Source organism: Heteronotia binoei, chromosome 20, assembly GCF_032191835.1.
Source record: "Heteronotia binoei isolate CCM8104 ecotype False Entrance Well chromosome 20, APGP_CSIRO_Hbin_v1, whole genome shotgun sequence".
NCBI classification, from domain to species: Eukaryota; Metazoa; Chordata; class Lepidosauria; order Squamata; family Gekkonidae; genus Heteronotia; species Heteronotia binoei.
The window spans coordinates 10770846-10793214 of NC_083242.1; the positions used below are offsets into that span (position 1 = coordinate 10770846).

The 22369-nt window shown below is 48.9% G+C and overlaps 1 protein-coding gene and 1 non-coding gene across 2 annotated transcripts; one reads left to right on the forward strand and one right to left on the reverse strand.

The window, feature by feature from the left end:
• Positions 1 to 8: 8 nt before the first annotated feature.
• PTCD1 (pentatricopeptide repeat domain 1) lies at positions 9 to 20645 on the forward strand. Its single transcript, XM_060260756.1, has 9 exons — positions 9 to 177; positions 1271 to 1791; positions 4646 to 4786; positions 7997 to 8215; positions 9841 to 9942; positions 12415 to 13182; positions 15104 to 15220; positions 17848 to 18030; positions 20300 to 20645. Exons 2-9 carry the CDS (start codon positions 1327 to 1329, stop codon positions 20456 to 20458), a joined length of 2154 nt encoding a protein of 717 aa, XP_060116739.1. The 5' UTR covers positions 9 to 177; positions 1271 to 1326; the 3' UTR covers positions 20459 to 20645.
• TRNAM-CAU (transfer RNA methionine (anticodon CAU)) lies at positions 13384 to 13449 on the reverse strand. The gene has a single exon. It is a non-coding gene; the product is annotated as a tRNA-Met (tRNA).
• Positions 20646 to 22369: the final 1724 nt, after the last annotated feature.

Here is a 22369-nt window from a genome sequence, read left to right on the forward strand (position 1 = left end):
ATCGGCGAGCTTGAAAGAGGGCGTTGGAGGGGGCGGGAAGAGAAACAAGCCGCGGCCGAAGTTCTCCTCAGGCCAGCGTGAAGCTGGGAGGAGTCGCGACGGGGAATGAGGCGTCGCGCGCGCACGAGGGGCGCGGAAGTCGGGTCGAGCGGCGCGTGAGGGGGACGTTGGAGGCCGGTGAGCGTTTTTAACGGTCCTCTCGCGTGGGCGGAGCTGGCTTGAAGCCACGCCCCTTGGAAGGCGGGGGACACGGCGGGCAGCTGGCCTATTGGGGTTGCCATCTCCAGGTCGGGAGATTTGGGGCTCGAACCTGCAGAGGGGAGATGTATAATGTCATGCAATCAGGGATATATAATGCCATGCAATTAGGGATTCCAGCTCTGGGGTGGAAATTCCTGGAGATTGGGGAGATAGAGCCACAGTGTGGCATAATACCATAGGTATAATGCTAACTGGAGGTTTGGGGGTGGAGCCTAGGGAGGGGAGGGTCTAGGGTGGGGAGGGGAGGGGAGGCCAAACAAAGCAGCCATTTGCTCACAGGAACTGGTCTCCGTAGTCTGAAGATTAGTTAGAATTCTGGGAGATCTCCAGGTTCTTCCTGGAGGTTGGCAACCCTAGCTTGTGCACCATAGGCTACACAGGGCAGAAGGGCCGACAGGGCACAAGCACATGCTTCTTGCCTACCTACTCCTAATAGCTATCTCCCATAGAAAGGATCAGAGCCGGTGGGTGATGTGAAAGAGGCCCAGTCGAATGGGCAAGATCGAGTGATCTTGATAGATGGCTCAGTAGAAGGCAGCTCCATGGATTTGTCTGACCAGGAAAGGGATCAGGCAAGTAGAAGATATGAAAGACCTCCACCTGAGACCCTGGAGAGCCGTTGCCTGGCAGAATAAACAGAGCTGACCCTGGTGGACTGATTCAGTGCAAGGCAGCTTCATGGGACTGAAGGACATGTGGCTCTTTAACACATATTGTGCGGCTCTTGAAGCCCCTACTGCCCCGTCGGCTGCCTTGGAGAAGGCATTTCTCTTTTTAAATCACTACTCCAAGCCATGCTGGGGAAATGCATTTAAAGTTAAAAGTTGCTTTCCACCTCTCCGTCCCCTGTTTTCCCTTCTCTTCCTTCCTCCCTTCCTTCCTGCTCTCAAACATCTGACGTTCATGTCTTGCAGCTCTCAAACATCTGAATTTATTCTGTGTGTCTCTTATATTAAGCAAGTTTGGCTACCCCTGTACAACACGTAACATTTTTTTGTTCTGATTTCAGGAGCTTGACTTCAGGAGATGGCTGCCTAACCAGGTAACAGAGCCAAGAGTCTCAAAATGGCTGGGCAGCTCATATCGCGTTACTTCCCTGCGGGGCTTCATACCTTGAAAGCTTCTTTCCATCCTTCAACGTGCCCTGCTTGCAAACTGTGGACACTTGCACAGAAACTACCAGCGTGGCCCGAAAACCCACAGCCTCCGCTCAGTTTCCCGGGCTTAAGGCCTTTCACCTCATCCCAAGTGGTTGGCAGAAGCAGAGACTTGAATGAGAATCGCCCCGCTGGCTCGTCTGAAACGGTCACAGAAGAGGAAGATGACACAGAAGAAGGCTTTGGGACGCTGTCTGAAAAGTTCTCTTCCCGGCGCTTTTTCCAAAAAGCGACAACAGACCTTCACGACTTGCAGCTCCAAACGCAGGGGGCAGCAGAGGAGGAAGAGCTGAAACCAAAACCCTGGCGAGGTCGTCGGAACACTCCCTTTTGGTACTTCTTGCGATGCAAAGCGCTGATTAAGGAAGATAAGGTCTGTGACTTGAGTCTTTTTGTGTCAAAGAAACTGAATAGCAAGGGCTGAGCAGTCTAGGCCAGGGATGTCAAACATGTGGCCTGGGGGCCAAATTAGGCCCCCGGAGGGCTTCTTTCAGGTCCCCGAGCAACTGGCTGTTGTCTGCTCCCTTTTCCCTATCTCTTGCTTCTTTCTGCATCACAGCTTGCTTTGCAAGGCTTGCTCAATTGCACAGGAGCTACTGAGCAAAGCCTCTATTTTCTCCATTGGCTGGGGTTCTTCCCTTGGGGAAGAAGGGGGGGGGGAGGCAGAGCTTGTTTTTCCAGTCTCTCTAAAATACACAGCAGAGCTACTGAGCCAAGCCTCTCTTCCTTCTATTGGCTGAGGCTCCCCCCCCGTCCCCTGAGGAAGGAGAGAAAGAGCCACTGCTTCCTTTGCCTGTTCGCTGGATCCCATGAGAGAAATACAGAGAAAGCACCTTTAAGACCGAATGCTACCATTTTAAGCATGTTTTAAGGGTTTTTTTTAAAAAAATAGTGTTTGTGTCCTTTATAAATTTTATATCTCTGCTACCTAATCTTAAATAGGTACACACAGGGCCTGGCCTGACATGGCCCAGCCCACCAAGATCTCATTTATCCAGCCCTCATAACAAATGAATTCGACACCCCTCGTCTAAGCGTTAAGCGCACGGAATGATGAACCAGATAATGGAACTGTAGCTGCCTGCTTGTGCTTTGTCATTCGGCATTCTTTGTTCCATTGCTGCCCCTTAACAGAAATAATACTTACATTAAACAAGATTTGCGGGAGCTTTTAATTTTCCTTCCAGGGAGCAGACATGTAGCTAGCTTGGAGTTCAGCAAGATTTTTGAGGTATGAACTTTCAAGAGTCAAAAGTCTTTTTGTCAGATGGCATAGGGAGGGGTTTGAGGATTTGTGTGTGTGCGTGCCTAGAAGTCATGACTGATTTCTGATAATCCTTAGTGGGGCTTGGACATTTCAGAGAGTGGCTGGCTTGCCCGCCTCTACCTTCTGGTCCTGATATTCCTTGGAGGTCTCCCTTCTAAGTGCTTGCCAGGGTTGGCTCTGCTTAGCTCATGAGATCTGATGAGACTGGACTTGCCCAGGCTATAAGAGAACATAAGAGAAGCCATGTTGGATCAGGCCAATGGCCCATCCAGTCCAACACTCTGGGTCACACAGTGGCCAAAAAAACCCAAGTGCCATCAGGAGGTCCACCAGTGGGGTTAGAAGCCCTCCCACTGTGCCCCCCCCCCAAACACCAAGAATACAGAGCATCACTGCCCCAGACAGAGAGTTCCAACAATACGCTGTGGCTAATTGCCACTGATGGACCTCTGCTCCATATGCTTATCCAATCCCCTCTTGAAGCTGGCTATGCTTGTAGCCGCCACCACCTCCTGTGGCAGTGAATTCCATGTGTTAATCACCCTTTGGATGAAGAAGAACTTCCTTTTATCTGTTCTAACTCGACTGCTCAGCAATTTCATTGAATGTCCATGAGTTCTTGTATTGTGAGAAAGGGAGAAAAGTACTTCTTCCTCTACCTTCCCTATCCCAGGCATAAACCTATCCAGGTCAGGGCAAAATCTTGCCAGTCTCTGAAGGTAGGGGTGTCAAACGCATTTGTTACGAGGGCCGGATCTGACATAAATGAGGCCTTGTTGGGCCGGACCATGACAGGCCAAGCTATGTGTATACCTATTTAAGATTAGGGAGCAGAGATATAAACTTTATAAAGGACACATAAAAACACAATTAAATATATATTTTTAAAAAATTAAAACATGCTTAAAATATTAGCATTTCTTGGTCTTGTATTTCTCCCATGGGATCCAGGGAACTGGGCAAAGGAAGCTCTAGGTCTTCCCTTCCTTCCCCAGAAGGGGGAGGAGCCTCAGCCAATACAAGGAAGAGAGACTAGGCTCAGTAGCTCTGCTGTGCGATTGAGGAAGCCTTGCAAAGCAAGCTGTGATGCAGAAGGAAGCAAGAGATAGAGAGAAAGAAGCAGATGACAGCTAGTTGCTCGAGGGCCTGATAGGAGCCCTCCGGGGGCCTGATTTGGTCCCCGGGACGAATGTTTGACACCCCTGGCTTAAGGTACTACCAGACTCTAATCTCGCTGTTCACCTTCCTTTGACTGTTTCCCAACCTCTTTTTTTCCCATCCTATTATTACTCTTTTTTAGCTGTGCCTTTCAAGTTGATGTGCATGTGGTGGTAAAAGAAGGAAATGCACAGAAGGCAGTATTGACTAGCATCTGATAGAAGCGTGTTTGTGTGTACAGTGCCAGATTAAACCCTGTGGAGGCCCTTAGCCAGTTGAAATCTTGGGGGGGGGGGAGAAGCCTCTCAAATTAACTCAGAGTCTGAGCATTTGCCTTGCCTCCCACGGCTCTGCTGCAGCTTGCAGACACCTCAAAAGCCCCTTTGACTAAGCTGCAGGAGAGAGGCAAACCTGGCGCCAACGCCAGCAGCAGCCGCATCAGGCAAGTCGGGCAAAGAGCAGCTCAGTTGCCAGCTGTGCATGCAGGCTGGGAGGGCTGCAAGCAGGGGGGGGGGAACGGGGAAAAGTCGACCTTGGGCGCCTAAAGGCGTGGGAGCCCGTAGGCCAGTGCCTACTTGGCCTAATTGTCAATCCACCTCTGTGTGTGTGTCATCTGTCTGGCTGCCCACAGATCCCTTAAGAGGAAGGGAAAGTGTTGTTTTACCTCCCAGGCAGCCTCAGGACTCCGCCCGTAGTTATTGTAGCAGATGGCAGAAAACCCTCGATGTGGGATCGTCTCTGGGCCTCGAAATGTGACTCCCGTGGCCGAGGCCTTCTCAGCCCCGTCCTCTCTTTCCCACAGCTGGCCGAGGCCCTGGACCTGTTTGAGGTGCAGATGCTGAAGGAAGAGCGTCTCCAGCCGGAGGAGATGAACTACACGGTCCTGATCGGCGGCTGCGGCAGGGTGGGCTACGCGAAGAAGGCGTTCAAGCTCTACAATGACGTGAGTGAATCCAGCCCGGTGGCTTTTCAAGGCAGGAAAGAGTTGGCGGTCAACAAAGGGCCTCAAACTTGGACAAGTCCGGGTGCCGCAGAAGAGCTGAAAGAAAGATCTCTTTTCCGCAGTAGTGTCAGGAAAGAGCAAGAGTCTGGCAACACTTTGCAGGGATGTTGAACTTATTTGTTACGAGCGCCGGATCTGATATAAATGAGACCTTGTCGGGCCGAGCCACGGGTGCCGTAAAATGTCATCCCAGGTAGCGGAGAGATAAATGTGGTTCTTTCACACACATTGTGTGGCTCTTGAAGCCCTACTACCCCATCAGCTGACTTGGAGAAGGCATTTCTCTCTTTAAAGGTCTTCTCCAAGCCAGCTGATGGGGCAGTGGGGGCTTCGAGAGCCACACAATATGTGTGAAAGAGCCACGTGTGGCTCCTGAGCTGCAGTTTGGCCACCCCTGTGCTAGAGCGAATCCTTGTCGCTGAGCCAAAGAGCCAGGGTTTCTGGAGTATTGGGGTGGGGGAGGAATTATTGGTTGAATAAAGGCTTGATACAGTAATTCCTCATAATCGTGACAAAATTGCATTCCAGGAGAGCATGAAAGGATGTATTCCTATTATCTGGCTTCCTATGAACTGGTCTATGACCGTTAAATAAATAATCAATCCTGTTAAGGCCACGAGGCCAGATTCTATCAGTGTTGGACCTATTCCAGAATCTCCCTTGCAAACATTGTCGGTTCAGGCTGGCAAACAATAAAGCTCTGTAATAACATGGAATGGTAAAATAGTACCTACAGTGGGGGGTGGGGTAAAGATTTTGGGTAAGAAAGACCAAAAAATAGGGGTGAGAAGGCCTTGAATTCAGCAGAAGCTCACAGGAGCTCAGCTCCTGAAACTTTCTGAGGGTTCCCCCTCCTCCTCCCTACCTACCTTGTCCATTGAATAGTAGGTGCAGCCGTATAACAATTCCTGGATTAGTAGAGCAGGCAGCCAGCCAGCCACCAGTGGCTTTGCCACACCCCCAGCCGCCCTCATTAACCCCTGGAGAAGCCCGCCCCACCCTTTCTCCACTTCTTATGTGATTTTGGGTGGCAGGTGGCTTGCTGATCTTTTGACTGTGGACTGGGGTGGCCAAGGAGAGCCCCAGGTGAGTGAGGCCTGCTCGGGTTGGCTGGATCTCTAACCAGCTGAAGCAGGTCTCACTTGCCCGGGGCTCTCCTTTCTTGCGTTGGGTTGCTTTTGACTGGTGGGGGGGGCGGCATATGTTAATGAGTTATGCTAATGAGCTCCACCTATTTTTCTACAAAATGACCCCTAGGGGTGAACATACCGTGGACTCTCTGGTTCATACTACCACGGTCACTTGTTGATCAGAGAAAATGCTTTGATTTCCCCCATCTCAAAAATATCATCAATTGGCATTCTAACTTTCACTACCCACCAGCTATATGTAGCACTGCTAGCTGTACCGCATTTCATTGTCTGATGAAGTGTGCTTCTAGCACACAAAAGCTTACATTCTCAATAAAACTTTGTTGGTCTTAAAGGTGCAGCTGGACTCCCAGCTGTGTCCTCTGACTTCCATCAGTTTCTCATCCATAAGGAAATCTCTAAGCTCTTCATAGCATCAGCTGTCTGTGTTATTTGTTTATTTATTTAGCAGGCTTCTATTCCGCCCTTTCCCGTGAACCGGGCTCAGGGCAGATCACAACATGCAAGAATAACAATAAAAACCTACAATTCAGAGTTAAAACAATACATTAAGATTATGGTATCTCCAAAATTCTGGGCTACGACTTTAAGAAAACTGCAGAGACTTTTTTGCTTGGATTACAATTAGAAAAATTTCCAAAGGAAGACAGGACTGTAATTTGGTACTTGCTCTCAGCTGCTAGGACATTGTATGCGCAGCTGTGGAAACAAGAAAAAATACCAGAGAAATGGGACTGGATTGTGAAAGTTTTATCGTGGAGTGAGATGGACAAATTAACTAAAACCTTAAGAAATTATGATTTAGATATATTTAAAAAGGAGTGGAAGAAATTTAAAGGATATATAGAGAAAGAGTGGAACGTAAAAAGACACTGGACAATTTTTTAGCATGAATGAGAAGAAAAAAAAGTAGTGAACTTTGATTGGTTAGGGGTACCTTTATAATTGAACTTAAATATGTAACTTCAGGGAAGTCTAGTAATGGAGGGAGGGGGGTTGAAATATCATATGGGTTAACAATAGAAAAGAGATAATTAAATATTGTAACCATATGTTATTAATAAATTTGTAAAACAAGATTATGGTATCGCTTTACTCTGCACTGGTAAGACTTCATCTGGAATACTGCGTTCAGTTTTGGGCACCACGTTTTAAGAAATATATAGACAAGCTGGAACGGGTCCAGAGGAGGGCGACGAAGATGGTGAGGGGTCTGGAGACCAAGTCCTATGAGGAAAGGTTGAAGGAGCTGGGGAAGTTTAGCCTGGAGAGGAAGCGACTGAGAGGTGATAGGATCACCATCTTCAAGTGCTTGAAGGGCTGTCATATAGAGGATGGTGTGGAATTGTTTTCTGCGGCCCCGGAAGGTAGGACCGGAACCAATGGGTTGAAATTAAATCAAAAGAATTTCCGGCTCAGCATTAGGAAGAACTTCCTGACCGTTAGAGCGGTTCCTCAGTAGAACAGGCTTCCTCGGGAGGGGGTGGGCTCTCCTTCCTTGGATGTTTTTAAACAGAGGCTAGCTGGCCATCTGACAGCGATGAAGATCCTGTGAATTTAGGGGGGAGGTGTTTGTGAGTTTCCTGCATTGTGCAGGGGGTTGGACTAGATGACCCTAGAGGTCCCTTCCAGCTCTATGATTCTAAACAAGTAAAAAGAGTAAAGCAATAAATAAAGTGCACCACAGGTGGGAAGGGCACAGATTAAATGATGGTAGTAATAGCAGTAGGACACAGTGTCGCCACGAGGGAGGCCAACTGATGGAATAATACCTGGAATAGGATGCCCGCTGCCTCAGCCTTAAGCCCAGCAGAATACTCTGTCTTCCAGGCCCTATGAAATGGCAGTAGCTCAGGTAGGGCTCGGATTTCCATGGGCAGCTGATTCCACCAGGCAACGCCTGGATTTCTCAGGCGTTGGCATCATTGTGGGCATAGCATTCTTTTCAATCTATTTTAATGCCAGTTTTTCATCCTTTTTTTCCCCCCTTGGGAGGCAGATGAAGAAGCGAGGCCTGATCCCAACCGACGCTACCTACACGGCCCTCTTCAACGCCTGCGCACAGTCGCCCTGGAAAGATTCGGGCCTGCAGATGGCACTCAAGTTGCAGCAGCAGCTGCAGGGCCGTGGCCTGGAGCTGAACGTCATCAGCTACCGCGCACTGCTGAAAGTCTGTGCCTTCTGTTCCGATCTCCGGATGTGCTTTGAGGTGTTCAAGGTAAAGCCGAGCTTCTTGCCTGATACAGTGGCGCCATGAAAACCCCGGGTGGGAGCCCAGCAAAACCTTTCTGGCTAACCATGGGGTAGCAGAGTGTTCCTGCAGACACGCTAACGGCCATCCGTTTCTCCAGCGCAGGCAGCCTTGGGCTCTGGAGGAGAGAGCTGCCAATACTGGAACAGAGCAGCTGGATCAAACCAATTGGTGGGGGAGGCATGTTGCGGGGCTGTGGCTCAGTGGCAGAGCGCCTGCCTAGCATACAGAAAGTTCAGTCCCTGGCATCTCCAGTTGGATGGATCAGGTAGGCTGGGCCCGTGGCTCAGTGACAGAGCAACTGCTTGGCATGCAGAAGGTCCCAGGTTCAATCCCCGGCTTCTCCAGTTAGATGGATCGAGTAGGATGGTCTGTGGCTCAGTGGCAAATTGTCTCAGCATGCAGAAAGTCCCAAGTTCAATTCCTGGCATCTCCAGTTAAAAGGAACAGGCAGGAGGTGATGTGAAAGACCTCTGCCTGAGACCCTGGAGAGCAGCTGCCAGTCTGAGCAGACAACACTGACTCTGATGGACTGAGGGTCTGACTCAGTAGAAGGCAACATCCTGTGCATTCATGTGTCACAAAGCAGAAAGAATAAGAAATGTGAAGGGTGTGAACTGAGTGTACATTGAGTGAAAATATGAGTGGGGGCTCATCTGCCCCACCCCTAAGGCCTGCCAAATGCTCGCTGATAGCCTATGGGGATTGTAATGGAGGGACCCATCTTCCATCCCAGAAATACGTGTTACTCATACGTGCTGCTCATCTTAAAGAGCTGTAGATGCTCTCCGTGAGTTTATTTCTGCTTTCTGCAGAAAGCCGGAATGGGAGCGAAACCTCCTCCGGCTGACCACAGAGCTGGGAAGCGCAGTCTTAGATGGCAGAGGGAAGCCGCCCATCTCTAATATTGAAAGGTTTTCTGGGTGCATAACGTTTTTTCTTCAGGGGGTGCAAAGATGCGTACAGCCCCACCTGAGGTGCTGATATCTGAAGCCACTGCCTTTTCCTGTGTGTTCCTTCCCGGGAGTTCAGATCACAGACTGAGCCTCTGCTTCTCGTCCGATCCATCAGAGAAATTTGGTGGGAACATGAGACAGGGCCTTTCCGGTGGCAGCCTCGCAATTGCAGAGCAGCCTCACCAGGGAACTGTGCCTGGCCCCCTCATTTCCTATCTTTAGGAGGCAGTCGAAGACCGTTTTATTCAGGATTGTGTTTGGTCGAGCTCACAGTGCTGAGTTGTGATTTTAAATTTTGGCTTTTATGTTTTTAGCTTATTTTATTCCATGTGTTTTTTTCTATATCCTAAGCAGCCTTAAATTCCATAAGCTACAAAGGTAAAATGAGTCCCCAGCTTGCTGGGGGGAAAGTGTAGATGACTGGGGAAGGCAATGGCAAACCACCCCGTAAAAAGTCTGCCGTGAAAACGTTGTGATGCAACATCACCCCAGAGTCAGAAACGACTCGTGCTTGCACAGGGGACTGCCTTTACCTTTAATGTTTAATTTGGAATACAGAAGTACCTCTACTTGCTATTAAAAGCTGTACTAGAGAATAGCGAGGGAAAACAGTTTCTCCTTTTTTGCCCTTTCTAGGAAATGATCCAGAAAGGCCATAGCATCACCACTGAGACTTTCAACTTTTTGCTCATGGGGTGCATAAAAGACAAAGAGAACGGTTTCCGGTACGCCCTGCAGGTAGGTCCGTCCTTTTTCTCCTTTACAGCGGTGCAAACATTAGACCTTCCAGCTTGCACGGCAGTTGAAACTGCCATTTCCCTCCCTTTGGGAATCTCCCAGTGTTCATGGCACGGTGAACGTGAGAGCCGTGTGCCCCCAGGTGGGTGGACCTTTCAGCCCATGAGCATCACCTGGATGGCTTTGTGAGGGACGCCATGTTTGGGGGAGAGCTTTGGCCCACTAGCCAGAGCTGCAGACCCATTGGGTGCCTTCGCACACACTAAATAACTCACTTTGCAACTGGATATTTACTGTGTGAGAATAGCAAAATTTACTTGCAAACAGTCGCCGTGTGGAAGCACCCATTAACCACGGCTTCCAACATTGCGTAGTGGGGCAAAGGGCCAGATTAGAGCTCTCATAGGCTGGAAGAGGGAGCCATAATGAGCCCCTGTCTGTCTGGTGAGATTGCACTAGGTTCCTGAGGACATTCTGGCCCTCTGCTATGTTTTAATCTGAGGGGAACATTTCCCTTTTATATATCTAAAGTTTCAGAGGGAAGCCACTAAATTTGAGTCCAGTAGCATCTTACAGTTTTCAGGGTAGAAGCTTTTGAGAGTCAGAAACTCCCTTTTTCTGATGCAGGTCAGAACGGAGATCCCGGAATCCTCTTACCTCTGTTTGCACTCAGATCCGACAAGGCGTGCTTTATTGATTTATATATTTAATTTGGTTGATAACCCCTCTCCCCCTTCCCTGTAAACAGGGCTCAAGGTGGGGAACAGCATTTCCAGCAATATCCACAAACAGTTTAAAACTGAAACATTAAGATCACCTTAATAGGTATTGCTCAGTTACTTAGACGTCTGGACTCCAATTAGCTGTTCCTGGGAACTAAACCCCGCCCCCATACCTATGTGTCATCTTTTTGGAAATTTGTTTCAGTGAGTCTTATGCTCATGACCCAAAAGTGCTGTAGGTTTCTAAGATGCTACTGGATTCAAATTCAGCTGTTCTAAATTGAGGAGGTTATCACTATTATGTCAACTGCTGTTGTACAACAGGGGTGCAGTCAACTCTCTTTCTGTACGCTAGCTGTATAATAAGGTTTAAAATGTAATGAAATATATTTGGAAAAAAATGTTTCTGTAGGGAAATACTACTTGGTAGTTTCAGCCCCCCCCCCCCCTTTCCTAGATGGATGGCTAGACGGCTAGATAGACGGACAGACATGCACATGTATATATACTAAATAAAATAAATAAAAATAAATAGTATATTGACTCAAGGTACCCTGGGGGGGCTGTGGCCCTTGTACACAGAGAATGTCACGTGCCCACCCCATAATTATAGCACCAAGATGTTAATTTTATTGTTTTACTGTTTTTAGAATTTTAATCAATTGTTACCTATTGTTTACATTATTGTATAATCTGTTATATTAATTGATGCTGTTAGCCGCCCTGAGCCTGCCTCAGCGGGGAGGGCGGGATATAAATAAAATGTATTATTATTATTATTATTAAAACATCAGTAGTTATAAAATGAAATCACCTAGGAGGCAGAATAAGGCGGATAGTCACCTGAGCTGATTATAGGCCAGGAGGTAAACAGGGGACTAGAGCTGTTCTAACTGATGGTGGACTCACCATCTGGTTTAGTGACATCTCTTGTCTCTCCGGTTGTGTCCTTAAGGCATACGCCGCAGGGAGAGGCCCTCCTGACTGTCTCATCGATCAGAGAAGCTCATTTGGTGGGTGCACAAAACAGGGCCTTTTCGGTGGCAGCCCCATAAGTATGGAACAGCCTCCCCAGGGTATGGCCCCCCTCATTTGCAGTCTTCAGGAAGCAGCTGAAGACCTCTTTATCTAGGGCTGCATTAGATTAAAGCAGCCCTAAATTGTGGTTTTATATTTCAGTTTTATGTACTTCATGCACTCCGTTTTATGGATTTTATTTGTATTGCAAGCTGCCTCGAGCTCTGTAAGGAAGAATGGCGGTGAATAGATGTTTTAAACAAATAAAGAACCGGAGCTCAGTGGAAACGGCTCGCTGTTAGCCTCTAGTCCAGGGGTGGCCAAACTGTGGCTCGGGAGCCACATGTGGCTCTTCACATACATTGTGTGGCTCTTGAAGCCCCCACCACCCCAACAGCTGGTTTGGAGGACGCATTTCTCTCTTTAAATCACTTCTCCAAGCCAAGCCAGCCAGCAGCTTGGAGAATGCATTTAAAGTTGCTTTCTTTCCACCTCTTATCTCCCCCATCTATTTCCCTCCCTTCCTTCCGGCTCTCAAACACCTGACGTTCATGTCTTGCGGCTCTCAAACATCTTATATTTATTCTGTGCGGCTCTTACATTAAGCAAGCTTGGCCACCTGTGCTCTAGTTCCTTCCCGTGCGACAGCCCCAAGCTCCTCTGAGCAACCAGAGTAAGCCGTGTGTCCCATCGCTTTAACTCTTGTCTCGTCTTCCCTTCCTCCTCCCGGCAGCTGTGGCAGCAGATGGAAAAGCTGAACGTCAAGCCCGACGGCTACACCTACAACTTGATGCTGGCTGCGGCCAGAGACTGCAGCTTGGGCGACCCTCTGGTGGCTTCGGAGCTGTTGCTGAGAGCACCGGAGGAGAGCCCGGCCATGCCAAGGCCGAGGTTCGGTAGACAGTGGCAGAAGGCGAAGGGTCACAGGGGGAAGGAATCAGGCCCCGGAGCCAGGTCGCAGTTTGATGTAGAAGTCCTAGAAAGACGCATGTTTCTGGAGAGTCCCATAAAACCCGCAGAGCCTTTTGTCTGCCAAGAAACAGGGGCAGGCAAGACTCCCATAGAGGACGAGACTACCAGCGTTGGTACCATGCTGGATTCTGGTACATCCGAAAACTTGCCAGTCTCGGATCAAAAGCAGCTAGTTCCGAGTCTCGTAATGGCAAACGTGGGGCTCTCCATGGGCACTTGCTCTTCTCCCAACCTGCTGGACTCGTCGATCCCGAAGGACAGCCTGATTTCCTTGGGGACCGTGGCCACCCCCTCTGACAGGTTGGCTCTGATGGGGAACCTGCAGGGCTTCTTGAAGAAGATGAAGGAGGACGATGCAGCGGCCAACATCAAGACGTTCACGCTGCTCGCCGAGCTGGTAGAGCCCGGCAGCCCTGCAGAATCTTCCCTGTTGGTGGAGATGGAGGAGCACAACGTGAAACCCGATCTCACCTTTTTTAATACCTTGGTGAGGAAGAAGAGCAAACAGAGGGATCTGGATGGAGCCAAGGTAACGTTTGGGCATCATTTCTCTACAGTTTTGCAAGGGTGTGGAAGGCGAACATGGGAAATTCGGCTTCCCAAGAGCCTTCAAAATGAACATATGAAGCTGCCTTATACTGAATCAGACCCTTGGTCCATCAAAGTCAGTATTTGGCTCTCCAGGGTATCGAGCTGAGGTTTTTCACGCCTACTTGCCTGGACCCTTTTTAGTTGATGCCAGGGATTGAACCTGGGACCTCCTGCTTATGAAGCAGATGCTCTACCACTGAGCTTCTAGGCCAGGAGTGGCATACATGTGGCCCAGGGGCGGAATCAGGCCCCCAGAAGGCTCCTATCAGGCCCGCGAGCATCTCACTGTCATCTGCTTCCTTCTCCCTCTCTCTTGCTTCCCTCTGCATCACAACTTGCTTTGCCAGGCTTGCTCAATCGCACAGGAGCTACAGAGCAAAGCCTCTATTTTCTCCATTGGCTGAGGCTCCTCCCTTGAGGAGGAAGGGGGGGAGTGAGAGCTTTCTTTGCCAGGCTTGCTCAATCGCACAGGATCTACAGAGCAAAGCTCCTCCCTTGGGAAGGAAGTGGGGGAAGGAGAGCTCGCTTTGCGAGGTTCTTTCAGTTGCACAGCAGAGCTACTGAGCCAAGCCTCTTTTCCTTCTGTTGGCTGAGGCTCAACAAGCCAGTGAGGTGGATTAGGCTGAGTGTGTGTGTTTGTCTGTGTAATGTCCTACTTGGCATTACATTTTGTGACACACGTGGCCTGGCCACGTCACGTTTTTGTCAGATCCGGCCCTCATAACAAATGTGTTTGACACCCCTGTTCTAGCCCTTTTGACTGCCAAAACATACTGGAACAGGAGTTCTTCTGCTTAAATCTCCAACCAGAGGGGCAGCCGAACAAGCTTTCCTTTGCTTGGGTTACAGCTTCGGGGCTCCGCATCGCACCTGGCTATCCCCCAGAGATAGGGGAAAAAACGATAAATTGAGCAAAGCAGAAAAAGTAGAGGGCTAAGAAAAAGGATGCCTGTTTGTTCAGTTCTGTTTAATTGCAAAATCCCTGACCCGCGTTTTCAGCACAAAGTGCATGCAGCCCAATTGGTATGGTGGGACCTGGTGCGGTTCCTCAGAGTCTGCAAAGCAGAGTCGTTCCACCAGGACTGCGGTTGAGGGAAACGACGGGCTCCTTTCTGATAGGTTTCATCTAGGACGGGCCTCCCCCTCTTTCTCCTCCCTCTCCCTTCACCCCCCTTTTCCTCCTTATTTAGATGATTATATACTACCCTTCTGCCGTGATTTCGCACCATCTTTTAGCTGCATAGTGGTTGTACTTTATTGGTTTTACTGTACTTATTGTAATTATTTTGTAATTAAATATAAGAACATAAGAGAGGCCGTGTTGGATCAGGCCAATGGCCCATCCAGTGAAACGCTGTCACACAGTGGCCAAGAAACCAGGGGCCATCAGGAGGTCCATCAGCGGGGCCAGGACACTAGAAGCCCTCCCACTGTCCCCCCCCCCCCCCACAAGCACCAAGAATACAGAGCATCACTGCCCCAGACAGAGAGTTCCATCAGTACCCTGTGGCTAACAGCCACTGAGAGACCTCTGCTCCAGATGTTTCTCCAATCCCCTCTTGAAGCAGTCTATACTTGTAGCCGCCACCAACTCCTGTGGCAGTGAATTCCACGTGTTCATCACCCGTTGGGTGAAGAAGGACTTCCTTTTATCCATTCTAACCCAACTGCTCAGCAAGTTCATGAAGTGCCCACGAGTTCTTGTATCGTGAGACCGGGAGAAAAGTGCTTCTGTCTCTGCCTTCTGTAATTATTATAAGATCACATGTTCCGTAAATGTTTGTTACCAGCTCTGAGCTGGTTTCAGAAGAGGGGATTATAATCTAATAAAATAATACATCCGTTTTGGTCTGTTGCAGAATCTGCTGCCCATCCTGGTGAAAAAAGGCCTGTCCCCGGACCTGCACACTTTTTGCAACTTGGCAATAGCCTGCCACAAACAGAAGGACGGCATGCAGTTGCTCTCCGACATGAAGGTACGAGGAGCTGTAGCTTCTGGCTCAGAGCGGTGTGCAGCAGACTCGGTGATGTCAGCTCTAATGATTAGAGTAGAAACAGACAAGTGTGGGCCCACGAGACTCGGCGGGGCGGGGGGCGGGGTGAATCTCACTCCCCAACCCTTTCTCCCCTGGCTCAACTCCTGGGCTTTGTTGTAGCCACCGCCGTGCCCACCACAGCTCCTGCGCTGTGCTGCGGCAGCCACATCTGCCATTGCTCTCAGGTTCCAGCAGAGATGCCGTTGGACCGGCGAATCCACTACAGCCCTTTGTGGAAGTACATGCGTCCTCTGTGCTTGTGCAGAGAACACTTTTTTATTTGGGGGGGGAATTTAAACCTACCAATGTATATTTTAAAAGATGTCCGATTTTTCTGAGAACCCGGGGGGGGCATGTTTGCAGAAACATGTTTTGGGTAAGTATGGTCCCAATGCATGGATTTAGATATCCACAGATGGGGGGCATGCTTGAAAAACAAATATATAGATTTATTTAGCACTAACCTCTGTCGCATCTGCTGCAGACCTTTCTGTTGATCAGTTGCACAGGGTGTGATTATTTTCCTCTTTTTGTTCGATCCATCCCAAAGGAAATTTAACCCGGGATGGGGGCTAATACTTGCTTTGCTCTTTCAGGGGAGGGACGGTGGCTCAGTGGTAGAGCATCTGCTTGGGAAGCAGAAGGTCCCACGTTCAATCCTCGGCATCTCCAACTAAAAAGGGGTCCAGGCAAATAGGTGTGAAAAACCTCAGCTTGAGACCCTGGAGAGCTGCTGCCAGTCTGAGAAGACAAGACTGACTCTGATGGACCAGGGGTCTGATTCAGTAGAAGGCAGCTTCATATGTCCATATGTTTCACTGAGCAGAAGAACATAAGAGAAGCCATGTTGGATCAGGCCCATCCAGTCCAACACTCTGTGTCACACAGTGGCCAAAAAATTATATATATATATACACACACACACACACGCACACAGTGGCTTATAGCCACTGATGGACCTCTGCTCTATATTTTTATCTAACCCCCTGTTGAAGCTGGCTATGCTTGTGGCCACCACCACCTCCTGTGGCAGTGAATTCCACGTGTTCATCACCCTTTGGGACTTCCTTTTATCCATTCTCTGATTCGGAGAGAAGGGGGGCGGTATAAATCTGCAGTCTTCTTCTTAAACTGTTTGTTGCAGTAGAAAAGAGCAAGAGCTCAGCAATTTCATTGAATGCCCCTGAGTTCTTGTTTTGTGAGAAAGGGAGAAAAGTACCTCTTTCTCTACTTTCTCCATCCCATGCATAATCTTGTAAACCTCTATCATGTCACCCCGCAGTCGACGTTTCTCCAAGCTAAAGAGCCCCAAGCATTTTAACCTTTCTTCATAGGGAAAGGGTTCCAACCCTAATTGATGATGTGACCACAGCAGGCCAGATCACAGCTTCTCAGCTTGTTTTACAAACAAAATCAGCAAGCCCATGCAGTTACCATGGGACGGGACGGGGGAGAATACACTAAATTAGCAGGAAGGTTTAACTTGAGCTGAGTGGAAGTGCTTACAGCTTTCCAAAACGCTGAAGGTTTCTCACGCTTGGTGAGAATTTCAGAGGAATAGAATATTAAAAGTACATCTGCAACGTCTGCTTGCGATTATGGCATTTGGATTGAGGAGCTTCTGTAATGTGCACGTTGCATCTCCCTTGAAGCTCCAGAGGGGGGTGGGTCGAAGTGGCCCACACTGCTGAGATTCTCCACAAGTCGATCTGTCAGGCCAGTTTTGCATGCCAAATTTCAGCGCAGCCGTTCAGTACAAGCAGATACCTCAGATCAAGATGTTAGATCAAGAAGAGAGCCAGTTTGGTGTAGTGGTGAAGTGCGCCGACTCTTATCCAGGAGAACCAGGTTCGATTCCCTCACTCCTCCACTTGCACCTGCTGGAATGGCCTTGGGTCAGCCTTAGCTCTTGTAGTTGTTGTCCTTGAAAGGTCAGCTGCTGTGAGAGCCCTCTCAGCCCCACCCACCTCACAGGGTATCTGTTGTGAAGGGGAAGATAAAGGAGATTGTGAACCGCTCTGAGACTGAATGGAGGGCGGGATATAAATCCAATGTCGTCTTCCTTCCTTCCTGTTGGATATTGTAACTCAGCCATAGCTCTCACAGGAGTTGTCCTTGAAAGGGCAGCTTCTGTGAAAGTTCTTTCAGCCCCACCCACTTCACAGGGTGTCTGTTGTGGGGGAGGAAGATAAAAGGAAATTGTAAGCCACTCTGAGTCTCTGATTCGGAGAGAAGGGGGGCGGTATAAATCTGCAGTCTTCTTCTTAAACTGTTTGTTGCAGTAGAAAAGAGCAAGAGCGCAGCAGCATCTTAAAGACTAACTACATTGGTGGGGGGGGGGAGGAGCTTTTGTGGATTGCTGCTCACTTTGGCATTTGAAGAAGTTAGCAGCGACTCCCAAAAGCTATACCCCGCCACCAATTTTGTTAGTCTTTAAAGTGCTACTAGGCTTTGGCTCTTGGAGATGTTTCGGTTTTCCAAAACGCCGCGCCTGAATTGCCGCGTGGCCAAATTCATCGGTTCTTTCAACTTCCCGTTATCTCTTTGTTCTTGCCTGTGCCTTTCAGCGATCTGGGATCAACCCTAACATCCACATCTACGGTGCACTCATCAATGCGGCCGTGAAGAGGCTGGACTATCCGTACCTCATCGACATCCTCCGGGACATGAGGAACACGCAGACGGCCCCAAATGAATTTGTCGTGAAGATGCTGGAGTTTGCAGCTCAGTATCCGCCAAACTTTGATCCAGTAAGATACCACAGTGGCGTTGGGGTTCTTTGTTAAATTCAAAAACCACTGAGTTGGATCTAGCAGTCCCTCAGCGGAAGCGTACAGACGGTCACAGACCTTTCCTGTTCTTCCCCTTTATTGAGCACCCTTCCCACTCTCAGCAGGCGCCCCCGACCTTGCACCTACACATCCACACAGGTGCCACGGCTCTGAGCATCAGCTTTCCGGCAGTCAGAAGGGACTGCAGTGGGGAGGGGGCCCTGGGAAACTTCCTGATGGTTTCACAAAATCGATTGCCATCTCTCGAACCCGCTCATTTTTTCGCAGAGTTTTAAAAGAACTTTCAGGCTGAGATGTTTTGAATACTCTTATGTTGATTACCGATGGCTTGGATGGGCCAAGCCAGTCCAGTTGCATCACATCTCCGTGACAAGGCAGGGTCGGCCCCAGTTAGTATTTGGATAGGAGACCACCACGGAAGTCCCAGGTTGCTACGCAGAGGCAAGCAACGGCAAACCACCTCTTTTGCCCTGACGAGGATGGCCCAGGTTGGCCCGATTTTGTCAGATCCCAGAAGCTAAGTCGGCCTCGGTTAGTATTTGGAGGGAAGACCAACAAAGGCCGGTGGTAGCAACGGCAAACCACCTCTGAGCACCTCTCACCTAGAAAACCCTTGAGTGCGACTTGATGGCTCTTTCCACCACGTTGACTACATAAGTCAGGGGTGGCGAAACTTGCTTAGCATAAGAGCCACACAGAATAAATGTCAGATGTTTGAGAAGAAGACTGCAGATTTATACCCCGCCCTTCTCTCTGAATCAGAGACTCAGAGGGGCTTACAATCTCCTATATCTTCTCCCCCCACAACAGACACCCTGTGAGGTGGGTGGGGCTGAGAGAGCTCTCACAACACCTGCCCTTTCAAGGACAACTCCTGCGAGAGCTATGGCTGACCCAGGGCCATTCCAGCAGCTGCATGTGGAGGAGTGGGGAATCAAACCCAGATAAAGAGTCCACACACTTAACCACTACACCAAACTGGCTCTCTCCGGAAAGAAGGATTCTCCAATCCACCAGCTGGCTTGGTTTGAGAGAGTGATTTAAAGAGAGAAATGCCTTCTCAGAGCCAGCTGATAGGATGGTGGGAACTTTGAGAGTCACACAATATGTGTGAAAGAGCCTCATGTGGCTCCTAAGCCAGTTTGGCCACCCCTGATATAAGCGCTAAGTTGTTTATAGCAGGCTAAACAATACGATTATCTTGGGCAAGAAGATCCCGCTGGCCTCTTTATTTCCCCTCCTACCAGTCTGTTAAAGACCTCATTCATAAACCTCCTTCCTTTTCACTGTGCACTTGCCCACAGAAGATTTTGCAGGTGGATTTCAGTTCAAAGTAAATTTGTCTTTTACGGATTTCAGGGGCAGGGAGCAAAAGGCTGGACTGAGGCTTCCCACAGTAGGAACGCCGCCATACTGCCAGAAAATTCATCCACCCCTTTCCGCTCAGTGTTTTAAAAGGCTACCGGATTTCCGACAGTTTCCGAGAAGGAGTATTCCTTGCTTCTTTCTTGGGATTGGATAATGCTTTTTTGGTGACTTTGTCTTATTCCAAAACTCAATCCCTGATGAAAAAAAAGACTGTTTCAGTGGGACTTAAACAGCGCTATTATCCGTGTTCGTCGCGTGTGCTCTCCTGCCTTCTTTGGTTTGACATATTCCAAGTCCTATTGTCCCTATATAGATTTTCTGACCATACCAGCCTACAGAAGAACCTTCTTTTTAGGTCAGGTTTAATGTGCTCCCTACTGTTGTTCTTAGTGGGCACTACATGAGAAAGTCCTATTCTGTGGTTGTGGATCCGGCTCTGTTAAAACTGTAGAACATGTGTTTTTTGTTTGCCAGAGGTTAAGAAAACTATTTATCGACACATTAATTCTCGATATTGATCTGCCTGTGGCAAATAAGCTCCAGCTTTTGCTTGGTGGCTTTGATCTGACAATCAGTTTCAGTTGTAAAATTTCTTCTGGGAGTATTTAGATTTAAGAGACAAGAGGAGGATTTTAAGGAAATGGGAAATGATGTTTTATGTTGTGCACTTGGCTGATTCTAAACGTTTATTTTGTAAAATCTATATTCTTGATGAATTTTCTATTTCATTGCCGTTTACTTATGACCAAATGGTCTGTGAGCAATAAATATATATATATGATAAGCTTCCTTGCTCTCTGTGCGAACAAGCCGTCCCCCAGGAAAGAGTTAATCACTCTCGCATTGTCCCTTTTTGCAGTACAAGGAAAGAAACCGCTATTTGGAAAAAATCAACAGCTTCAGAAGGTACTACTTCCGCTGGCTGAAGTGGATGGCTGCAGAGGAAGAGCCCCACCCGTGGGCCAAATACAGAACGGAGAAGCAGCCCCAAAAGCAAGCCAGCCCCGGAGAAGAATAAACAACACAGCCGCCAGGTGGAACAACCAGAAGGGCACAAAGGAGCAGCTGCTTGCCTGAGCAGCACCACTGTTGCTACGGAGCACTCTGTGCCATTTCCTTCACCTCTTGTGCAGCATTTTTCACAACCCTGACATTGTGAAAATTGGTATCCACAAAGCATGTAAATAAAGAAGACTGCATATTTATACCCGGCCCTTCTCTCTGAATCAGTCTCAGAGCGGCTTACAATCTCCTTTATCTTCCTCCTCCACAGCAGACACCCTGTGAGGTAGGTGGGGCTGAGAGGGCTCTCACAGAAGCTGCCCTTTCAAGAACAACTCCTGCGAGAGAAGGCCGTTCCAGCAGCTGCAAATGGAGAATCAAACCCGGTTCTCCCAGATAAGAGTCCGCGTACTTAGCCGCTACACCAAACTGGCTCTCTCACTGAACTAAAACTCTGAGATGAAAAGTGAAACTTCCCAACGTGGCTTTTAATTAAAAAGAAAAATTAAAGGAGAAAACGTTGAACTCCTCTGCAGGCTCCTACTGCATTTGATGTGCTGTCTTCTCTTCTGTTGTACAGCAGCAGCGGTTACACGGATAGGGGTTGGGGAGGGGGGTTGCGAAAGACTGTTACATTCAAGGGTGGCATTTACAGTTCAATCCTAAAGACAGTTACACCCTTCTCCATCTACTGAAATCAGTGGGCTTAGGGGACCACTCTGCTTAGGACAACATTGTGGTGATAAGAGTTGTAACTGAATATAGCGAAGCAGGTCTTGCCAAAAGATCTCCGGTGGCAGCGGAATGCGCTGACATCACAGCTGATTTATAGCAACCCCATAGAGCAGGGCTGTCAAACATGCAGCCCAGGGGCCAAATCAGTCCCCCAAGCAACTGGCAGTCATGTGCTTCCTTCTCCCTCTCTCTGGCTTCCTTCTGCATCACATCTTGCTTTGCCAGGCTTGCTCAATTGCACGGGAGCTACAGAGCAAAGCCTTTGTTTTCCCCATTGGCTGAGGCGGGGGAGACAGAGCTTGTTTTTCCAGGCTCTTTCAATCACACAGCAGAGCTACTGAGCCAAGCCTCTCTTCCTTCTATTGGCTGAAGCTCGGCCCCCACCACTCCCCTGGGGAAGGAAGGAAAGAGCCAGAGCTTCCTTTGCCCAGTCCCCTGGATCCCATTGGAGAAATACAAACCAAGCACCTTTGAAACCAATGAATGCTAACGTTTTAAGGTGGGTTTTTTAAAAGTTGTGTTTGTCTGCATCCTTTATAAAGTTTATATCTCTGCTACCTAATCTTAAATAGGTAAACACATGGCCCGGCCCTCAAGGTCTCCTATACGTCAGATCCGGCCCTCATAACAAATGAGTTTGACACCCCTGCCATAGAGTCTTCAAGGTAAGAGAGGAACAGGAGGTGGTTTACTGTTGCCTGCCTCTGTAGCAACCTTGGACTTCCTGAGTGGCCTCTCATCCAAGCCCTAACCAGGCTGCCCCTGCTTATCTGCTGAGATCAGGCTAGCCTAGGCCATCCAGGGGATGAACAGAGGGGGCTGGGCAAGGGCAAACCACCCCGTAAAAAGTCTGCTGTGAAAACATTGTGAAAGCAGCGTCACCCCAGTCGGAAACGACTGGTGCTTGCACAGGGGACTACTTTTACCTTTTTTTAAAGAAGACGACTGCAGATTTTTACCCCGCCTGTCTCTGAATCAGAGACTCAGCTGCTTGCAATTTCCTATACTCCCTCCACAACAGACATCCTGTGAGGTGGGTGAGGCTGAGAGTGCTCTGACAGAAGATGCCCTTTCAAGGACAACTATGGCTGACCCAAGGCCATTCCAGCAGCAACAAGTGGAGGAGTGGGGGAATCAAACCCGGTTCTTCCAGATAAAGTCCGCACACTTAACCACTATGCCAAACTGGTTC